Source organism: Eumetopias jubatus, unplaced genomic scaffold (genome assembly GCF_037043125.1).
Source record: "Eumetopias jubatus isolate StellerSeaLion01/CBP00866 unplaced genomic scaffold, mEumJub1_p1.0 scaffold_2, whole genome shotgun sequence".
NCBI classification, from domain to species: Eukaryota; Metazoa; Chordata; class Mammalia; order Carnivora; family Otariidae; genus Eumetopias; species Eumetopias jubatus.
The window spans coordinates 104,667,990-104,687,828 of NW_028274808.1; the positions used below are offsets into that span (position 1 = coordinate 104,667,990).

General features: G+C 39.4%; 1 protein-coding gene across 2 annotated transcripts in view; it reads left to right on the plus strand.

Moving 5' to 3' along the window:
- SEC24D (SEC24 homolog D, COPII component) overlaps positions 1 to 16,101 on the plus strand; it is a 102,692-nt gene extending 86,591 nt beyond the window's left edge. The window contains exons 20-23 of one of the 2 annotated variants that reach the window (XM_028087390.2): positions 4,204 to 4,383; positions 7,183 to 7,374; positions 9,907 to 9,996; positions 15,251 to 16,101. In XM_028087390.2, coding sequence (XP_027943191.1) covers positions 4,204 to 4,383; positions 7,183 to 7,374; positions 9,907 to 9,996; positions 15,251 to 15,391 — 603 coding nt within the window. In that variant the 3' untranslated portion in view covers positions 15,392 to 16,101. The remainder of the gene's footprint in view (positions 1 to 4,203; positions 4,384 to 7,182; positions 7,375 to 9,906; positions 9,997 to 15,250) is intronic. The other variant, XM_028087391.2, reaches the window with a different exon arrangement.
- The last annotated feature ends 3,738 nt before the right edge of the window (positions 16,102 to 19,839 follow it).

Genomic DNA, 19,839 nt, shown 5'->3' on the forward strand with positions numbered 1-19,839 from the left:
ATGTTGAATATCTGAATATAGAATTTGGATTGAAAGAGAAGACAGCAACAGATGGGAAAACTTTCTGCTTAACTCACTGTCAAAAGTAGTGGGTGCTGATAGGATGTCTGAAACCCCACTCAAAAATAAGCCTTGGGCGCCTGGGTGGCCCAGTCAGTTAAGCGTCTGCCTTTCGGCTCATGTCATGATCTCAGGGTCCTGGGATTGAGCCGCATGTCGGGCTCCCTGCTAAGCAGGGAAATTGCTTCTCCCTCTCCCCTAACCCTATCCCCTGCTTGTGCACTTGCTCACGCATGCTCGCTTGCTCTCTCTCTCAAATAAATAAATCTTAAAAAAAAAAAAAAAGCCTTTAGCAGCAGAGATAATGTAGATAAAATCCGGGGTGGGGGGCAAATTTCATAATCTGGGTAAAGAAGGAAAATGAAATGCAGTTATTAGCTTGGACTTTTCACAAAAATTCCTTTCTGTGCTGTTCTAAGTGATTAGCCACCCATTCTTCTATCTCCGGTGTTGACAATCACATAAGCAGCTCTTGAATCTCTATGTTAAGTGTCAGTTCTCTTTATTAGCTAGAAGATGTGACATTTCAGTAACTAAATTCCAATATCAGTACAATTTCCACAGTGTACTTGTTTAATTTATACAAAGCCCACCAGGTGCACCTGGAACGAGTCTAATAACGAGCATTTTACACCCCAGTTTTACTGTTTGTTTTACAGCTCTGGAAACATTATTCTGTCTCTGGAGTATTTCATACTGCAGAAGGATTAGTTGAAGGAGAACAGGTACACTTAGTGTCCTCTCAGAAAGTTTATTCTCTAACGTTAAAGCAATTGGATTCAAAGACCTTAAGTTAAAAACAAATCTGTTGCCTATTTAAGGAAAGAAATCAAATCTGTCTGTTCCTTCTGGTTTAAAAGTTACAAGCTTTGTCTCTACTACTAGATCATCTGGTTATGCAGTTTAATTACTTCTGGAGGAAAAACATGATGATACCCTATTTTCTCTGAAAAAGTTGATAGAGATTATTCCTGTTCTTATGATGAGATGTTACTTTCTGTGAACACATTTTCAAATTACATTTCAACCAATGATGCACTTTAAGAAATGAGATAATTTAGATATTTTAGGATTATCCAGCATGGAGTGGGGAAAATGTAGGGATTATTAGACTTAGTGACAGTAGTATATTAAAATATGCCATTACTTAGAAACATGAAATGGCTGGACTTGGGGTTCTCTTCAGAGAAAGTAACTTTAGATGTGTTGCCCTCCCATATTTCACTTGTGAGAAACAATATCTAAAATTCCTAAAGGAATTCCACTCTTTTACTGTAGAGCCCAAAGTTTCCTTGATCTAAGCAGGACTATGAAGCAGCTGTATACTTGGATTATTTGACACTGGACCTCAGAAGATCTGCTTTTACTGAACTTCCAGAGCCAGGAGTAGCTTGAGGCAAGAGAAGCACTTAGGGTATAAAATTTAAGGAGGCACTTTCTCTGGAGGTCATATTTTGATGCTGGGTTAAGACCTAAAACTACAAACAAGAGTAAAGCAATGTTTTGAGTTTACATATGCAAGATAGATTCTTTTTATTAAATCTAATAACTCAATCTTCCGAACTTAAATATATTACATCGTATGGGAGTACAGTGACTTCAAAAGGCAAGTCAAATGCACTTAACTGCAAATAGTTTTTTTTTTTAATTCATTACCATTCTGTCATTTCAAAACTCAGAGAAGAATTCTCTAAATTCAATCAAACTGAACTCGTGAATTTCTACACCTTCCACACTTGTACCTTTTTTTCCCCAAGAATGATTGTTATTCATGGAGGAGATCCAGGGAGGTGGGGAAAGGGTTTATAGGGTCCATCTGTTCCCACATTTTCTTCCCCACCTCAGAAACATTGGCAAAGAATGTCTCCTTCGTTTCTTTCACCCTAACTCCATTTTTCTTCTTCTTCATCAGTTTTCCTCCTTATTTACCTCCTCTGTTTTCTTCTGTCTGCCCCCTTTCATTCAGTCTCTTCTGATCAGACTTTTAGTTCTATGGGGTCACTGTAGGTCAGGAGTCTCACCCCTTGGTGGCATTTAGGACAACAGATTTCTAAATTGTCTTAATGTAACCTGATTAATGAGAAGCAGCCAGTGAAATTACAAGATAATATTTGAAAAACTGTGTGTACATGCTTCTATATGAGAATCTAAGAATATTCTTAATCCATAATACATAAATCGCCTAACTGGTAACTGGCCCAGAAACAGCTTTAAGGCCACATGGCTCTGGAATTGGATTATAATCTGGTTCCTACATCTTTTTTCTTTTTTTTTTTTTAAGATTTTATTTATTTGACAGAGACACAGCTAGAGAGGGAACACAAGCAGGGGGAGTGGGAGAGGGAGAAGCACGCTTCCCGCCGAGCAGGGAGCCTGATGCGGGGCTAGATCCCAGGACCCTGGGATCATGACCTGACCTGAAGGCAGACGCTTAACGACTGAGCCACCCAGGAGCCCCAGTTCCTACATCTTTTGATCATATTTTTCCTTGGTTGAAAAAATGATACAGTAGCATATGTTGTCAAATAAAAACCTTTTTTTTTTCTTTTTTCTTTTTTAAAGGTTTTATTTATTAGAGAGAGAGAGACAGCGAGAGAGGTAACACAAGCAGGGGGAGTGGGAGAGGGAGAAGCGGGCCTCCCGCGGAGCAGGGAGCCCGATGCAGGGCTCGATCCCAGGACCCTGGGATCATGACCTGAGACAAAGGCAGTCGCTTAACCAACTGAGCCACCCAGGTGCCCCCAAATAAAAACCTTTTATGCTAGAGAAAAAAAGAAGAATATTCTGCTCTGATGAGGAAACATGCATTTAACTGTCTTTGATTCTCTGAAAAGAGATTAGAAGGAGAGGGGAAACAGACCACAAAGTAGAATTGTCCTGAAATATGTTTGCCTGAACCAGTTAGAAAACTGTCTTACACATTCTTTACTTAGTAGATCATGAGAAGAAACTTACAATGTGAAAAGATTTAAATGGAGGAATAAATCCTAATGGAGCCTTGGGGGAAATTTCCTTTTCAGGGTGGATTCTGATAAGGATCTATTCATTTCATCATTAAGAGAGAACGCTAAGAAAGCAGTCATGAATGTATAGACCAGATATCTAGAGGTGCTGCCTTGTGTTGTTATTGGGCAGCATCATATTACAGTATGTAGAGTAGTTAGAGTGAGGTCACTTAAGCCGAAGTAGGGATGGAGAGGAAAGTACAGGTGGATCAGAAAGACAGAATTTAAATAATTAATTTATTAATAGAAGGTAAAGAAAAAATGAAATTGGGTTCATCTGGTAGTTCTAATATCTCAAATAGGAAATGTAAGAGGAAGAACATGTTTATGGAATTGTAGGAGTTTGATTTTGCCTGTTACCATTCGGTAGTGACACACCTAAATCCATGAAGCATTTCCTATTTTAGTTTATATCTATAGTGTTGCAACCTCCTTGTTATGTTTTATGTATTTATATATCTGCCATCTCTGATGGACTTTGGCATCTTGTGACATCGACTGTCCCTTATTCCTCTATCGTTGACAATTTGCATAAAACCCATGACACGGTGGCATTCCATGTGTTTGATGAGCTTATGACTAACCGTGTGAGTTTAAGATGCATGAAGTGCATAAAGGAAGAGATGTCTAATGGGCACCTGAAAAAAACACTGTTCTTGAACTCAAGAGGTAGAGGTTCATAACACAGATTAAGAAATAATTTATTTAATTGTATTTAATAAACGTGTGTGATACTTACCGTGTGCTAGATACCATTATAAGTGCTTCACCAATTAATAATCATTTAATCCTCCTAACAATCCCATGGTCATGCAGGAGATGGGCTGTTCCAGTTTTAGATGAGAAAACCTAGGAAAAGAGAGAATGATTTGCCCAGGGTCACACACCTGTTAAGAGGCAGAGCCAGGATTGCATTCTGTCAAAGCACCCAGAGAAAACTAACTGCTGTTGTTTAGATACCTCGTGTGTTTAAGCACATTTCTGTGCTCTATGTGCTTATATGTGTTATCATTTAATCCTCACAATTACCTCAAAAACAAATGTTTTTGTCTTACAAAATTCTTTTGTCTGAGGTAAAGCTCAGGGGTTCTTTCTCATAAACGCCAAGCATATGAAACAAATGCCTTTCTTTTTTCAGCTTATTTTACCAGATTCCATGAAAGTATTACCAGTGTACATGAATTGTTTGTTAAAAAACTGTGTACTGCTTAGCAGACCAGAGATCTCAACAGATGAGCGGGCGTACCAGAGACAGCTGGTCATGACTATGGGTGTGGCCGACTCTCAGCTTTTCTTCTACCCACAGCTTCTGCCAATAGTAAGTACAAGGCAGTGGTGCATTTCCTAGAGGAGTCTGGAAGGGAATCATATTTTGTCCTTTTCCATATGTTCTATCTGGAACATTTTGTTCTTAGGAAATTTAAAGTCACAAATGCCTTCAGAATATGTCATGTGGGACTGAGAGCAGAGGCTTTTTAAGCAAGTATTATGCATCAGCATCTGTTCAGTGTGGAGATGGTGATGGTGGGGATTTGAGGTGTTCCTATTCCAGTGAATTGCTCAGATAATTGCTTTTCTTTCCTCATGCCCAAATTGGCAGATTGAAAAGTTAGTAAACAAGTTGGAGCAAGCCAACCTTCAGTTGTTCAAGAAATCTACCTTGTAGCATTAAAGGCAACTGATATATGTGTATATGGGATCTTATGTGCGCACATGTATTTGTTTCTGTACAATGTATGAATGTCTAAAAGTCACCACATTTAATTAGTATGGCTATGATTAGCCTTGACCAAATACAATTAAGGATTTATAAATCAGATATATTTGAGGCCACCTACACTGTACAAGGGACCAACTTCATTTGCCCTTGGAGAATTTACTTTGCATGTATTCCATTTATTTGAAGTCAATCCTTGATGTTTTGTATGCCTCTGTGCTCTGCAACTAAGCTCTTTTTCCCTGAGACCTAGCAAGTTCAAATTACAATTGAGGGATAAAAGAGGGGAAGGCTGGTGGCTAATTTCTAATTCCTGTAATGAGGGTCATACTTGGGCTCTCAGTAACAGTACAACCAGTATTAGAAAGAGTTAAATTAGGTTGGAAATTAAAAGATATTAATTCTTTCAATCAATATGAACACTAGAATTCTTACAAAATGGTTCGTTTTCAGATAAAAATGGATTAGCAACAATCAACATGCCAGACAAACTAGAACTCTAAGGGATAAGAGCATCTCCACTCCACTAAAATCCTCTTGCCAAGGTCACCAGTGGCCGGCATGACTCTAAATCCAAAGCGCAGTTCTTAGTCCTTCTCTTACTGTTAACAGCATCTGACAGTTTATTGTTCCCTCTAGGAACACCTTCTTCACTTGACTTCTTCTCGTTTCTCTGCTTCTCTGGCCACTTCTCCTGCCACCTCTGCCTGCTGTCAAGAGTACTCTGAGGGGGCTCAGTCCTTGGGAAGCTTCTCTTGTCTATCTGCACTCAACCCTGTGGGGGGCTCATCTGTCCTTTCAGTGCCATTTGTATACTGATTCCCATGTTTGTATCTCCAGCCAGACCTCTGTCCTGAACTCTAGTGTGTCTATCCTGTAGCCTACTGAGCATGTCTTGGTGGGTGTGTAATGGGCACCTTAAACCAAGCCCTGAGCTCCTCTCTATACCTGCTCTCCTGCAATCTTCTCCATCCCCATTTACCTCTACTCTCTCTTGCCAGTTCTTCAGGTCCAAGCTTGCAGTCACCCTTGACTGCTTTAGTTCCCTTATCCATCACTTCTCATCCACCAGCGAACATGCCGGTTCTTCTTTCCGAGAATATCTAGGTTCTGACCACTTTCTCTCCTCCTCATCTATCACCACTCAGGTTCAAGCATAATCATCTCTCCCGTGGACTGCAGCAGTACCCTTCTAACAAGCCTTGAGGCTTGCACCTTTGCCTCTCCGGTCTGTGTTCGGCATAGAAGTTAGTGATCCTGTTAAAATAATTATGAGCTCATGTCCCTCCAATACTCAGAACACTCTAGGATTTCCCATTTCAGGAAACACCAAATTTCCTACTGCCTTGGCCCAGTGCCATCTGTACTAACCTCCTCTCCTTCCTGTCTGACCTCGTCTTCGTTACTGTCCACTTCCTCACTCTACTCCAGCCACCGTAGCCTCCTTGCTGATCCTGAAACATCTGAGACAGACTCTTACCTTAGGATCTTTGAACCGACTATTCCTTCCATCCTGAATGCTCTTCCCCAGATATCCCCAGGGCCCCGTCGCTCATCCTTCAGGCCTACCTAAGGTTACCTTCCCAGCAAGCCTTCTTGGACTACCCTAGTTAAAACTGTACCACCAGCACTGACATGCCCTATCCCACTTTCCTGCTTTTCTTCATAGCACTTAACACCATTTAAAATTCAGTGTTTTTTTTTATTATGTTAATCACCATACATTACATCATTAGTTTTTGATGTAGTGTTCCATGATTCATTGTTTGTGTATAACACCCAGTGCTCCATGCAGAACGTGCCCTCTTTAATACCCATCACCAGGCTAACCCATCCCCCTCCCTCCTCCCCTCTAGAACCCTCAGTTTGTTTCTCAGAGTCCACAGTCTCTCATGGTTCATCTCTCCCTCTGATTTCCCCCCCTTCATTTTCCCCTTCCTACTATCTTCTTCTCTTTTTTAACATATAATGTATTATTTGTTTCAGAGGTACAGATCTGTGATTCAACAGTCTCGCACAATTCACAGCGCTCACCATAGCACATACCCTCCCCAATGTCTATCACCCAGCCACCCCATCCCTCCCACCCCGCACCACTCCAGCAACCCTCAGTTTGTTTCCTGAGATTAAGAATTCCTCCTATCAGTGAGGTTATATGATAAAATTCAATGTATTTTACTTCTTTTATTTGTTGCCTCTTATTCCTTCCAAAAAATGATTAGTGTTCAAGGTAGCTTGAACAGTTACTGTCTAATGACTAGAATAATGCCTGGCACATAGTAGGCATTCATTAAATATGCACTGGGAGGAAAGGAGGGAGGTGAAAGGAAAAGGGGGAGAGAGGAAGAAAGGAAGGGAAGGATGGCAGACTTACTAACTCTCCTGCCTTTGCCTGCACAGCACACATTAGATGTCAAAAGTACAACCCTACCCGCTGCTATTCGTTGCTCTGAGTCCCGTCTTTCAGAAGAAGGAATATTCTTATTGGCTAACGGTCTCAACATGTTCTTATGGTTAGGAGTTAGTAGCCCACCAGAACTGATCCAAGGAATATTTAATGTGCCATCTTTTGCACATGTCAACACAGATATGGTGAGTATTTTTTTGTTGCTGTTTTTGTGGTAATGTACAAATTCTTAAATGTTTTGTGTTCATGTGCAACCACATATTACAAAGTAGAAAAAACAGTAAGACATATAGTTCTTTATAAGAAAGAGAATTTAATGCTTTAATGAATAACAATTAGCTGGTGTAAAGTTATTTGTATAAAGTATTCTCAAACAACCCAAATATATGACTTTAAATAGAGATTGCCCAACACTTCCAGATCATTTACTATGTGTTCATCACTGTGCTCTAAATACTTTAAATACATAATCCCATTTAATTTTCATAACGAATGGGTGAGATGGATATTGCTATCAACACTTCCTAGACGAACTGATTGAGGTTTGGAGACAAGTTCTTTCAGGTAGTCAGTAGCGGAGATGGAAAGTGAATTCAGTTCTTGTACTCTGTGCTCTTCCTGGTGCTGAATTACATATTCAGAAGAATGCAGAAATCTTTCCTACGTGTTCAGCTACAGTCTAAGACTATGTCAGACTAATGAGTTGCAAAATAATGATCTTATGAAAACAGGTTATATACCTCTTTGTTATAAGTAAGTTATATACTCTCATTACAAAAGAGATCGTGGATTTGATGTAAAATGAATACAAATGACTTTATTTTTAAAGTTCCTTAGGAAAAACCAGCAATTGTCATTTGTTTGAGAATCAACATTTATTGCAGATCTTATTTATAGATCATCTTTGCATGAGCATCATTGCTAATGATGGTTATTGTCTTACTCTGCTTGGTGGTGGATTTCTTCTGAATTCACATGTAGAACTCAGCAGATAGTTGGTTCACTGAGGCCTCACTGGTTTGATGGTAAGATGAATTAAGTCTAGTTAAGTCCCCAATTTCTGTTATGGAGGTAGATACATAATTTCTTAGAAGAAGGGACAGGATCAAAGTTGCAGGCTAGGGCTAGGTAGGTGGTCAGTTTAGAGAGCTGAATACCCATTACGAATGTCAAAAAAATAGTTTTAAAGGAATTAAAGGTATCCACACCCCATTAAGAAACTAGTTTTAGGGTGAAGATTTAGAAAGAGTAAGATGTTTGCATGTGGTTAAAATTAAGGAATGATTAGAAATGCAATTTTTAAAAAATAAAAAAACTAAGATTCAATAGGCAAAGAGCTATGAATCTGAAGAATATTTATATAAAATCTAAGGGAGCTTCCTCATCTGTCACAATGTCTTATTGGAGTAAATGTTAAATGCATACTTGCTGAATCGAATGTTACATAGGAGATCGCTGAAGCCCGTCTACCACAAAGCTGCAGATTGGTAGGTTTGTGCTTTTATCGTGCGCCTCCTCTCAACCTTCTTCAAAAAATAAAACAGAAAAAAAACAAATGTCACTTTCATTAGAGATGGCACTTTGAATCATATATGTGAAGTGTACTTACATTATTTGTTACAGAAAAAGATCTACCTTAATGTCAAAAAAAATACACATAGGGGATGGAATGTGAATATCTTATAAATGAATTTTCTGCCTTTTTTTTTCAAGACTCCTGTGAAAAATATTGGCCATGATATTTTCCTGAGACTTGTAACTTTGTGGTAAAATGTTCTACCTCGCCTTTGCAATGGCTAAGTCACAGATGATGTATTAACCCGCTTTTTTTTTTTTTTTTTTTTTTTGAGAAATAAGCATTAGCATTTTACTCTGTCTTATTGGAAGAAATGAAGTCTAGGTCCTTCATGTCCCCTGGAGGCCACGTGCAGCTGGATGGTTATCTTTTTTAAACCATTAGCCAGATTTCAGGGACATCTCAGGGGCCACATCCCCTTGAGAAATCAGCATTTGATGGTTTGTCTTAATTTTGGAACAAGGGTATTTGGATGGTACTTTCTAAACATGGTAATGATTCACGGTCCTGCAACACATCCACCGAAGGAATGAAGTACATCCTTTTCTCCTGTGACAAAGCCTTGCAACAGCCATCTTACAAAGGGATTAAACATCATGGCGAATGATCCAAAGATACTCTTTGCATAAAACATATACCTGTTGTGTCATTTCAGTGGTGTATCTGTATCAAATTCTAGAGAAGGATGTTTATTTTCAATAGAGAGTTGATTGGTGGAAACGTATGCCAATAAGAATGAATAATTTTTAGTGCATTTTTTTCACATTTTTGGTTTTTACATAAACAAACTAAGCCAATAATCAAATATATGGCGTAGAAGGATTTTTTTTTTAACTTTAACATTCTAATAATCTCATTGCTGCTTCTATCTAAATGTTATTGATTACACTGAAACTTAAACTTTGGTTTTCTTTTTTTTTTTTTTTTTTAAGATTTTTATTTATTTATTTGTCAGAGAGAAAGAGAGAGGGCACAAGCAGGGGGAGCAGTAGAGGGAGAGGGAGAAGCAGGCTCCTCACTGAGCAAGGAGCCCGAGGCGGGACTCGATCCCAGGACCCCAGGATCATGACCTGAGCCGAAGGCAGACGCTTAACGACTGAGCCACCCAGGTGTCCCTAAACTTTGGTTTTCTTAAATTTAGACATTACTGCCTGAGGTTGGAAACCCATACTCTCAAACGCTCAGAATGATAACGAGCATCATCCAGCAAAAGAGGCCATATTCAATGAAGGTAAGAATGAGATTTTATTTTTTCCTTTCTTCAAATATTTATTTAAATTTCATTACAGACTTTTTAAATGCATGGCCTATATTTTTATAACATGGTCTTTGGTAGAAAATTCACACTAACCTCTAATATATCTACCTACTCAACAGATGCAAACATAAAAAAAAATAAGTAAATAGGTATCACCACAGGTTGACCATGGTTATTTTAGTAATTATTAACTTAGTAATCAAAGAGAACTTCTTCATGGCTTAGTAGCAATTGATATCATTGACAGACTATGAAATGACTGCCGTCAGTGCTTAAAATTACTTAGTTATAGAACTATGATTCAGAAATTCGGAACATTTTTAAAATTTTATTTTTACAACTTTAGATTTGTGATCTCTGAGAAGTTTGCTATTCTAGCCCTTCTAAGCCTTTCAAGCGTTCAAGTTTCAGTAAAAGAATATAAAATGTCTATAACTCAGGAAAATGATGCCTTGTTACTAAGTCCCCACTACTCCCCGGTCTTCCTTCTGAAGCTCAATATTAGAGTCTCCTGGAGTTTGAAATGTACAGATGATGATGACGGTTTCTTACGGTGCTGCTCCCTGCAGAGGTGTAGGACACTCACCTGGAGACAGGCCTCTACAACAGTCAGGCTATCACAGGCCATTTTTCCCTGAAACATAAATGTGATATTAATCTAAGTCAACATCCTTAACTGTGAGAGATAGTCATGCATGCACACATCCACTTGAGGCAGAGCTGAGATAAACTGCACTAATGAAAAGCTTTATAATCTCTAGGATGATGGGGTGAACACAGAACATTTCTACAACTGTTCTCATACCACACAGCATCTACTTGGGTTCAGTTTTAGGGCAAGACCTAGAGAGGGCAGAGAAGGCTCACACTAAATACATTCTTTGTAGGACACTCTCTGAATGCCTTGGAGGCATGTAATGAAATCTAAGGTCTCGTGAAACAAAAATTGGAAACCACCGGTATTGAGTGCCCAGCAAGGATGATCCATCTACCTTCATCCCAGCTGCAGCAGCGGCATCCCCACCACTGCCCCATATGCAGAGAAGAGGCTAAACATGGAGATCATCCTTGTGCTCAGGAGCCTCTCCTTCTAGGAAAAATAAAACCTGTTTCTCCTCTGCTTTCTCCCACCTGCTCTAATAGTGCATGTTAGCTTTAATAAGTCATGTTAGCTTTAATTATAAAAATATCTGGGATAAGCTCCGAATATATGTGAATAAGAGATAAGCAGTTGCATGCTAAATAATTTTGGCTTGAATATTTAAATCAAAGTTTCTTATGTGCCACTTACAAATGTATCTGTTGTTTCTAAGACTTCTTTGGCCTTTTCAAGGTACTATCTGTATAACAAATTTGAAAACCTAAAATCTACAGATGTTAGAGCTGAAAGGCCTATAGAAGACACCTGGTCCAGCCGCTGCCTTTCGGCTCCCTCCAGCACCATCTAACAGATATGAAATGAGGCTCAGAGGACCTCACCCCCTCGGCTTCTGTCTCACAGCTAGATCAGCGCAGATACAGGCCTAGCCCCGGCTGCTTCGTCCAGGGCACGTAGCGTTATACTTTTGGCTCTCACATTTGAAAATGGACCACACAAAGGAGATAAAAACACATTATAGAATCTTTAAATCTCTTTTAAAGAGTCAAGATTGAAGAGGAGAACAAAAACTGGAATGGAAGGGTCAAGAACAGCAAAATCAAATCCAGAAGGCACTGCTGCTTTCTAGGTTATGCTAATTAGCTTTCCAGGCAATCGACCCTTTTAGACCTCGTCATTGTCTGCATGGTCTTACATTTGTGGGGGAACAAAAAAAAAAAAAAAAAAAAAAGATTTCTATCACGGGATATCTGGGAAGATTACCGAAATCAGATGTCTCACTGATAAATTCTAGTCCTGCCCTGCTCCAAGTTCTCTGTGTTCCAAGTGTTTGCCATTCCCTTCTTCCTCATGTGTTTTGTAGATTACTCCCCGTCCCATTGGCTCCTTCCCAGTTTATAAGCCATTCAAATCTACCTTCACTGAAGCTCCTGATTCTCCAAGATTCTGCTTCCCTTTTATTTCATTGTACAAATTTGTATTAAATACTAGTAATGTAGCAGGTATTTTATCACCATACTTCTTGAAAAAGCCATCTGTTAAACTGCTTATATTCCCTTATTCCCATGTCTCCAGCTATCTGAAAGTGGCCAAACAGCTAAAGAAATTGATTCTCAATCCATTTACCACAGTTATAAAATTGAATATTACCTCTTTCCTCAAATTTTTTCTTCTGTCAGCTTTCAAAACGTCATAGTCTCATGATGCTTCTTTCTCAACTGACCTTCTTCTTTGGATTCTTTTCGTTTATCTGCCCCTTAAGAAGAGTTGGTGTTCCCCTAAGTTGTGTCTGCGGCTGTCTTCTCATTCAGCTCATTCTTTGGGGCGATCCTACTCACTCTCATTATTTCTATTTCTTATGAGGCAGGCAATGAGAAATGAGAATGGCTTTTGAAGTGATTGAGTCTTTAAAGCACCTAGTACTGTGGCCTAGAGAACAGAAACTGGGACTACTCGAGATAGTGCGTTCTTCCATGAAGAGGGTACATAGGAGGCTGGGAGGGATACCAGCGATGATCATTTCAGTATTCTCTTCCCACTCTACAAGGCTATGTCCCTCCTACAGAAATGGAAAGGGAGGGGGCTGATGAAATATGGGTTCCCCAGTCCATCCCAGTATTGTTTCCTCTTAGCTGTGTGGTCTGCTCCTTGAGAAGACTTACCAGCGTGTCAAGACAGCTAAGACGGCTTGCCACCCCTTCATGAATCTGCTTCCTGAGACTTTCCACCATACTTTCTGTGTCACTCTGGGACTAGTAGTGGGTGGTTCAACGTTGTCTGTAGAGACTCAAATGGTAGAGCCAAGATCTTATTTATTTATTTATTTATTTATTTATTTATTTATTTATTTATTTGAGAGACAGAAACAGCCTGAGCAGGGGAGGGGCACGAGGGGAGAAGCAGACTTCTTGCTGAGCAGGGAGCCTGACGTGGGGCTCAATCCCAGAACCCCAAGATCACGACCTGAGTCGAAGTCAGATATTTAAGCGACTGAGCCACCTAGGTGCCCTGGGTCAGGATATTTGTTATTTTACCTTAAAGCTAAGTTTCTGCCTAGGCTGAAATTCATTTCCTATTCTACTTCCCACCTCAGATCATAGCCAGACACCCTTCATCAAAGGAAGTTTTACAGTGAACACCATAGGAAAATAAATAACCCAGGTGAATGGCAGCAACAGCATATGCCCCTCACATGTATAGTATGAACTTCCGCCCATTAATTTCCATAGAGAAGTTAAATTCTAAAGAAATCGGAGCCTCAAATCCTTCCCTTCACAATGTCTCATTCTGCCCAGTCTCAGCCTGGGCTGTTTCACTGAGGCCACACCCACATTGCTCTTGCCCATCACGGACAATAGCAGAGTCCTAGTGGCAGGTGGGAGAAGGTAGATACAACACCAGTAAAAAGAAAATGGCCTTGGCTCCAGGCTTAAGGAGTCTTAATCTCCTTTGGAGCAGTTTCCATTGAAGGTTAGTTGTGCTTCTCCATGTTGGGGTGGAGGCGTGCCTGTCCACATGGCTGTTCCAGTGCTGCGTCCCTGTGCCTGGCAGTGACACCTGAAAGCCAAGACATCACACCTGTCCGTATCCACATAGATTCACTGAGCTGTAGCGGTGGTGGCAGCAGCTGTTGTATTTTTATCAGGTCAGGGGTGGTTTAAAACTTATCAGTGTAGGGACACAGACCAAGTCAAAATAACATAAAGGAAAGAAAGCAAGTTGTGTTGACAGAATTATTCTACTTGATAACTAAAGCGAAAGTAGGGAGGGCCAGGCCCTCCTAGCCAAAATAGAATGTACCTTCCTCACCGCAGCTGGTAACTGCAGACCTTTCTGGTGGTTTCACCAGGTGAGGAGATGCCATGAAGCAGGCAGAGAGACATTGTTTTGTATGTGTGCATTTAATTAACTCCACTCATAGCTCAATAGACAACAGATTCTGAACATTCAGATCATCATCTCTGACTTCCTGAAAACAGGAGTAAGGAAGGACCAGGAGGGGCTCTAAGTGTTCATGCCAAGACTGTCCCCTTCTGGGCTTCTTTCCCTTGCACCTCTTCCCCTAGAGCAGCATTGTCCAATAATGCAAACTACATATGTAATTCTGCATTTCCTAGTAGCCATGTCAAAAATGTAGAAAACTCATCTTAGTAATAAATAATTAACCCAGTATATCCAAAATATCATTTCCACATGGATAAGCAGTTAGGGAGTTTTGTACTTTCTTTTTAAGTCTTAGAAATTCATTGTGTTTTTTACACTTACAGTACAACCCAATTCAGACTAGCCATGTTTCAAGTATTCGATAATCACATGTCGATGGTGGCTACAGTACTGGACAGCACGACCCTAGATCATTGTTATGAGCAGGGAACAAGAATCCCCTGTGCAATCCACCTCTGTAGCACCTCCCAATTGTGTTTCTTTCTTTTCTTTTTAGTAGATTCCATGCCCAACATGGGGCTTGAACTCACGACACTTGAGACCAAGGGTCACATGCTCTACCCATGTAGCACCTCTCAGATCTCTTCCCTTTCCACCTTCACTGCCCTGGAATTCAGATCCCGATCATCTCTCCACCTAGATGCCTCCAGCTGCTTCCTATCGAGTTTCTTTCATCTCATAGTGCCTTCTATATGCTACCAGTTAACTCATTTTGTTCTGCGGCACTTTCACTGGATCCCAATCCCTACAAAAGCTCAGACTCATTTAGGTAGTTTGTCCCTAACCGTCCGCTGATTTTAAGACTGTTAATTCACATGCCAGCCATGTCCATCTTTGGTACATGGTACGTGGCACCCCATTATGGAATGTTCTCTAACCCCACCCCCATCCTTAAGGAAATCCTACCTTATCCTTTAAGGCTCAAGTGATCGTTATTACCATTGTGAAGCCTTTGCCAAAGTGCTTTGCTTATATTTCATTGTTGTCAGTTATAGTGGTATGTCTTGGGTTTCTATGGTTTTGGGGTCAGTGCCTCCCTCCACTCTGGATAATAGGCACTTTCCCATCATCGTCCAAGGCCTCACACACAGTGGACATTATATAATTTTGATGAAATATAAGCATACAAAATTGAGCCACATTCAGAGAACGTTTATAACCACCTGCCTTGTTATTTTTTCCTAGCTGACCATAGTAAAGCAGCGGGAGCAGCCAGAAATGGTTTTCCGACAGTTCCTGGTAGAAGACAAGGGACTTTATGGAGGATCATCTTATGTGGATTTCCTTTGTTGTGTTCACAAAGAGATCTGCCAGCTGCTTAATTAATTGAATCTTCTCTATTGTTGATGTTGCATTTCTAAGGAGATAATCTCCTTCTTGGTGCCTAATTCTCCAGATGATACCAGGCTAGTTTTGATTTCTTGCTCATTTTCAAAATAGCTTTCCAGGACGACATTTAGGACTTCAGCTTTGGTGCTCAGGTATAAAGTCAATGAAGGTACAACTGTACTTTTTAAAGGGAACAGTCTATTTCTGATTGCACAATTTTTAACTGTTAAAAGTGAGACAGTTTGCATTTCATGAAAGGCATAGTTTACAGAACTGTAAACATTCTCAATTTTCTTTCTTTGTGCTAGACATATAAATTATTTTTCAAAATGTATAGATTTGGGGTAAAAAGTTGTCTTGGCTCTCCCATTTGCAGTGAGGAAAAAAAAACAATTTTTACATTATACCTAATTTTTTTAAACCATGTAACAGCCATTGAACATGTTTTTCAACTTAAGGTCTGCATAGCAGACTTCTAATAACCTTGGAATCTATTTGGTAGAACAATTTGTGTTCTACGTTGGTTTTTTTTTTTTTATGATTATATGTTGTGTATGTTAAAACTGTTTTCCAGTTGTTGTTTTGTCTATAAAACTGTCTTTATCTATATTCTTAATGGTTCTCTGTACAATTTTGAGGGTTTCTACCTGTATATAATGGATATTAACCAGTATCAATAAATCACTTCATATGCTCTTACTCAACAGTTAGAAATTTTTTAGGTATTTTGAGATTTTAAAAAGAAGTAAGGGTGTAGTACTCAGTGTCTTGGGAAAAAGTTGTTTAAATGGTTCACTAAGAACAAATTGGGAAAACTGAAATTTTTTTTTTGAGGATTGGGAAGTGTTAGGTGAATAAATCAATCTAGGAAATATCAGAGACAATATACTTGAGAAATGCATTTTTTAAACATTCTCTAATATGCCCTTGTGGGTAGAATAATAGAAATGGGCTATATGAGACCATTATTATTAATGAATATACATAAACCTAGAAGGGTGGTTTTCAGTGGTCTGACACAGGCATCTGTCCTGTATCTGCCCTGTTCAACTTTGATATCAGTGATATGAATAAATAATAAGAGTTAAGTATATTGAGTACATATAGTGTCCCAAGAACTGCAGTATGTATTTTGCAAACATTTACTCCTCATGATAACCCCAATTTTATTATCAGCCCCATTCACAGATGAAGAGATAGACCTGAAGTGATTAAATCAGGACCTGTCTATGATTACATGGCTAGTAAGGTTTATTTATAAATTAGTAGATGTCATGAAATTGAGTAGAATAACAAATACACTAACAAGATTAAAATCTCTTCCCATGTTAGCCAACTGGCATGATGTTTCGGATCGACTTGGATGAGTTTAACAAGAAGAGATGTATGATCCTGAACTTGTGTCCAAAAAAATGCACATGCAAATGCTCCTTGGAAACAATGGTACTTAAAAAAGAACTGAGGGAGTTTGTCAGCGTGAATCTACAGTGTCAATGTAATCAAGTTACTCTCTTGCAAGGGTAGCCTGTCGGCTGAGTGTAGCGATGGCCCTACTCTACTCCGAGGTGAGACCCACCTAGATGAGTGTTCAGTTCTAGGCACCATGCTCTGTGTGAACTAGAAGCCCAGAGCACATTGCTTTACTCACTTGGAGATAGTCTAAGGATTGTTTTATATGTTCCCTAGAGTATAAAACCAGAACCAATACACAGAAGTAACAAGGTGCTGCTCAATTGAAAGAACAACCTTCTAAGTAATTAAGCGCTCAAAGAATGTGCTGTTCTATGAGGCAGTATGTTCTAACTTAAATATTGCACATCTTCTATGTGCCAGGTGCTGTGCCCTTTACTGGAGAGACAGACAATAGTGAACAATACAAACAAAACCCCTGCCATCTTTACAATTACAGTAGTTTTCATAAATGCTGTGCCATGCTATAGCATTTTATTTTTCATATATGTATATATTTATATATATATTTATGCATTATATATATATTTATATGTAATATATAAATAAAATCAGGGATATGTGACCTAGTCTAGCTAGGGGGGAAGGTCTAGTCCATAAAGATTTCCCATTAGTTATATTGAAGCTGGGACCTGAAAGAATTAGTAGACATTAGCCAGGTAATTGAGAGGATTGGTAAATGTTCCAGCAGAGGGAAATATATGCTTGAAGGCTCAGAGTGCAACAGAGCATGTACCACCCTTTCAGTAAACTTGAAGAACTTAAACTTAGCTGGAACTTCCTAGGGAGAGACAAAGTGGCAAAAGATAAAGCTGGAGGAATAGGAAGAGTGAGTCCTGGTCAAGGGAGAGTTTGGATTTAATCCTAAAGGTAAAGTCAAGACATTCAAACTGATTTCAGTAAGAGTGACAGGATATTCTTTACGGAGATTACTTGGCAGTTGTAAGGTGGTAGAACTAGAAGCAGAGAGACCATTTAGGAGGTTCAACAGTCCACTTGAGTATATGGTGGCCTGCACTTGAAATAACGGGTTTTGACAGGAGGGGATAAGGAGGAGTTAAAAAGTTAGTGAAGGAGAAAAAGTGTCTGAAAATGATTTCTGCTTTGGGCAGCTGGGTAGACAGTGAGACCGTTCCCTCGAAAAGGAAATGCCAGAGTAGAGGCTGATTGTGTGTACGTGTCATCTCCGTGTGGTGTGTACAAGAGGTAGTAGTTTACGTTTATATGTGCTGAGGAGGCTTGAGAACTATGCAAGTGAGATAAAAATATGGGCTCAGGAGAGGCCTCTAGGCTGGAAATTTACAAGTCCTCTACATACAGAGAAAAAGAAAGAGCAAAGAAATAGCACAAATAGATGAAAAAAACAAAACAAAAACCCAGGGCAATTCTGTAGTGAGAGGGCGGCAAATCCCTGAGACAGACAATGAAGTGGAAACCTGAGGAGACTGGGGAGAAGGGCCAGAGAGGTTAAGAAGGAAAACCTGGTAAGAGGACATCACAAAACCAACGTAAGAGGGACGCACGGAGAGTGGGCAGCCAAGTTACAGTCTTCCCAAAGGGAAGTTAAAGACTAAAAGGTATGTTGGAATTAGTAAAAACGTCATGGGTGAGTTTGGTGAGAACAGTTTTACAGGGTCAGTGAACTTGAATGCTAGATTGGAGTATGTTGAGCAATGGGAGTCAGAGGGGAGGCAACTCAAGAAGGGGATGAGAGAGTCGCAGAAAGACAGGATTTCTTATTTTAAGGCAGGAATTTAACATTTGAATGCTGGTGGAAGGAAGCCAGTGTTATGTTGGAAAAATAATTAGTAGTGGTACCGTTTCGTCAACCCCCCAAAAATGTTGAAGACTGAAGACCGAGAAAAAATATTTGTAAGAGTAAGACTCTTGGAAGACCGAAGGTAATATAATGCAGAGTACAAACGGAGATTAGCTTTTAATGGGAAGAGAAACCCAGTATATAATGGAAATGCTCCAATGAATCCTGCCTGAAAGGACTACTTGCCAAAAATGGTGAGTGCTATTCCATGGTGTTCGGGTACATCCCCTCCCCCAAACCTTGAGAAGCAGTAGAGCATAATGGGCTCAGGAACCATTGACATGGGTTTCTACACCAGCTCCACCTGAAATGGAACTTCAGGGCAAGTTAGAAACCTTTCTGTGCCTTGGTTTCTTACTCATTTGTCTCAAGATTAGGTTAATAAGTGTAAAGGGCTTAGAACAGTCCCTGACAGTGCTATTTAACTGTTCATTGCTGTTATTAGTATCTTTTTATTAAACCTGCTAAAGATCATGAAAACTAGGAGTCAGACGAATCTGACTCCTAACTGTATTTGCTCTTATGCCATGAGTATCTTAACTGATAGCCTCAAAATCAAGCTATCTTTAAATGCTATAGAAATGTCCAATTAAAAGATGGTTTCAGAGATTAAAATTTAGCAATATGAGAAAACTGTAGCCTAAGCTGCTTTAAAATATTAAAAACCAAAACTTCAGTAAAATATAAGCCAAAGACAAGAATTTATATTTTGTATTTGGAGGAATCATTATGAAAAAATAAGAGTTTACTCACTCAAAAGAAGGCACATCTTTGAGGAAGTTACTAAATGGCATTACCTTCATTACTGCAAGTCTAACCTAATGACAGGAGACGGAGGACAATTAGGAGCGGTATGTTAATATTTTTTAAATGTTCAGTCAGATGGGAACACGTTTATTAAGAAAATAAGAGTTTGGATCAAATTTTTAGCTCGTGTTTTGGAATATGCAAAGGTATATGAAATTGAACTTCAGCTCCACTAGGAGGCATTATACACTAAAGTGTCTGAAACCTTTCAGAAAGGTTGGTCAACAATCTTTCAGAAAAGGCAATTTTTTTGGGAGAATTGACTTTGTAAAAATTTTAATTGCTGGAAACACAGGTGTAATCCTGACTAAATTGGATAAAGAAAAAAATCTCAGTGGAAAAAGGCAAT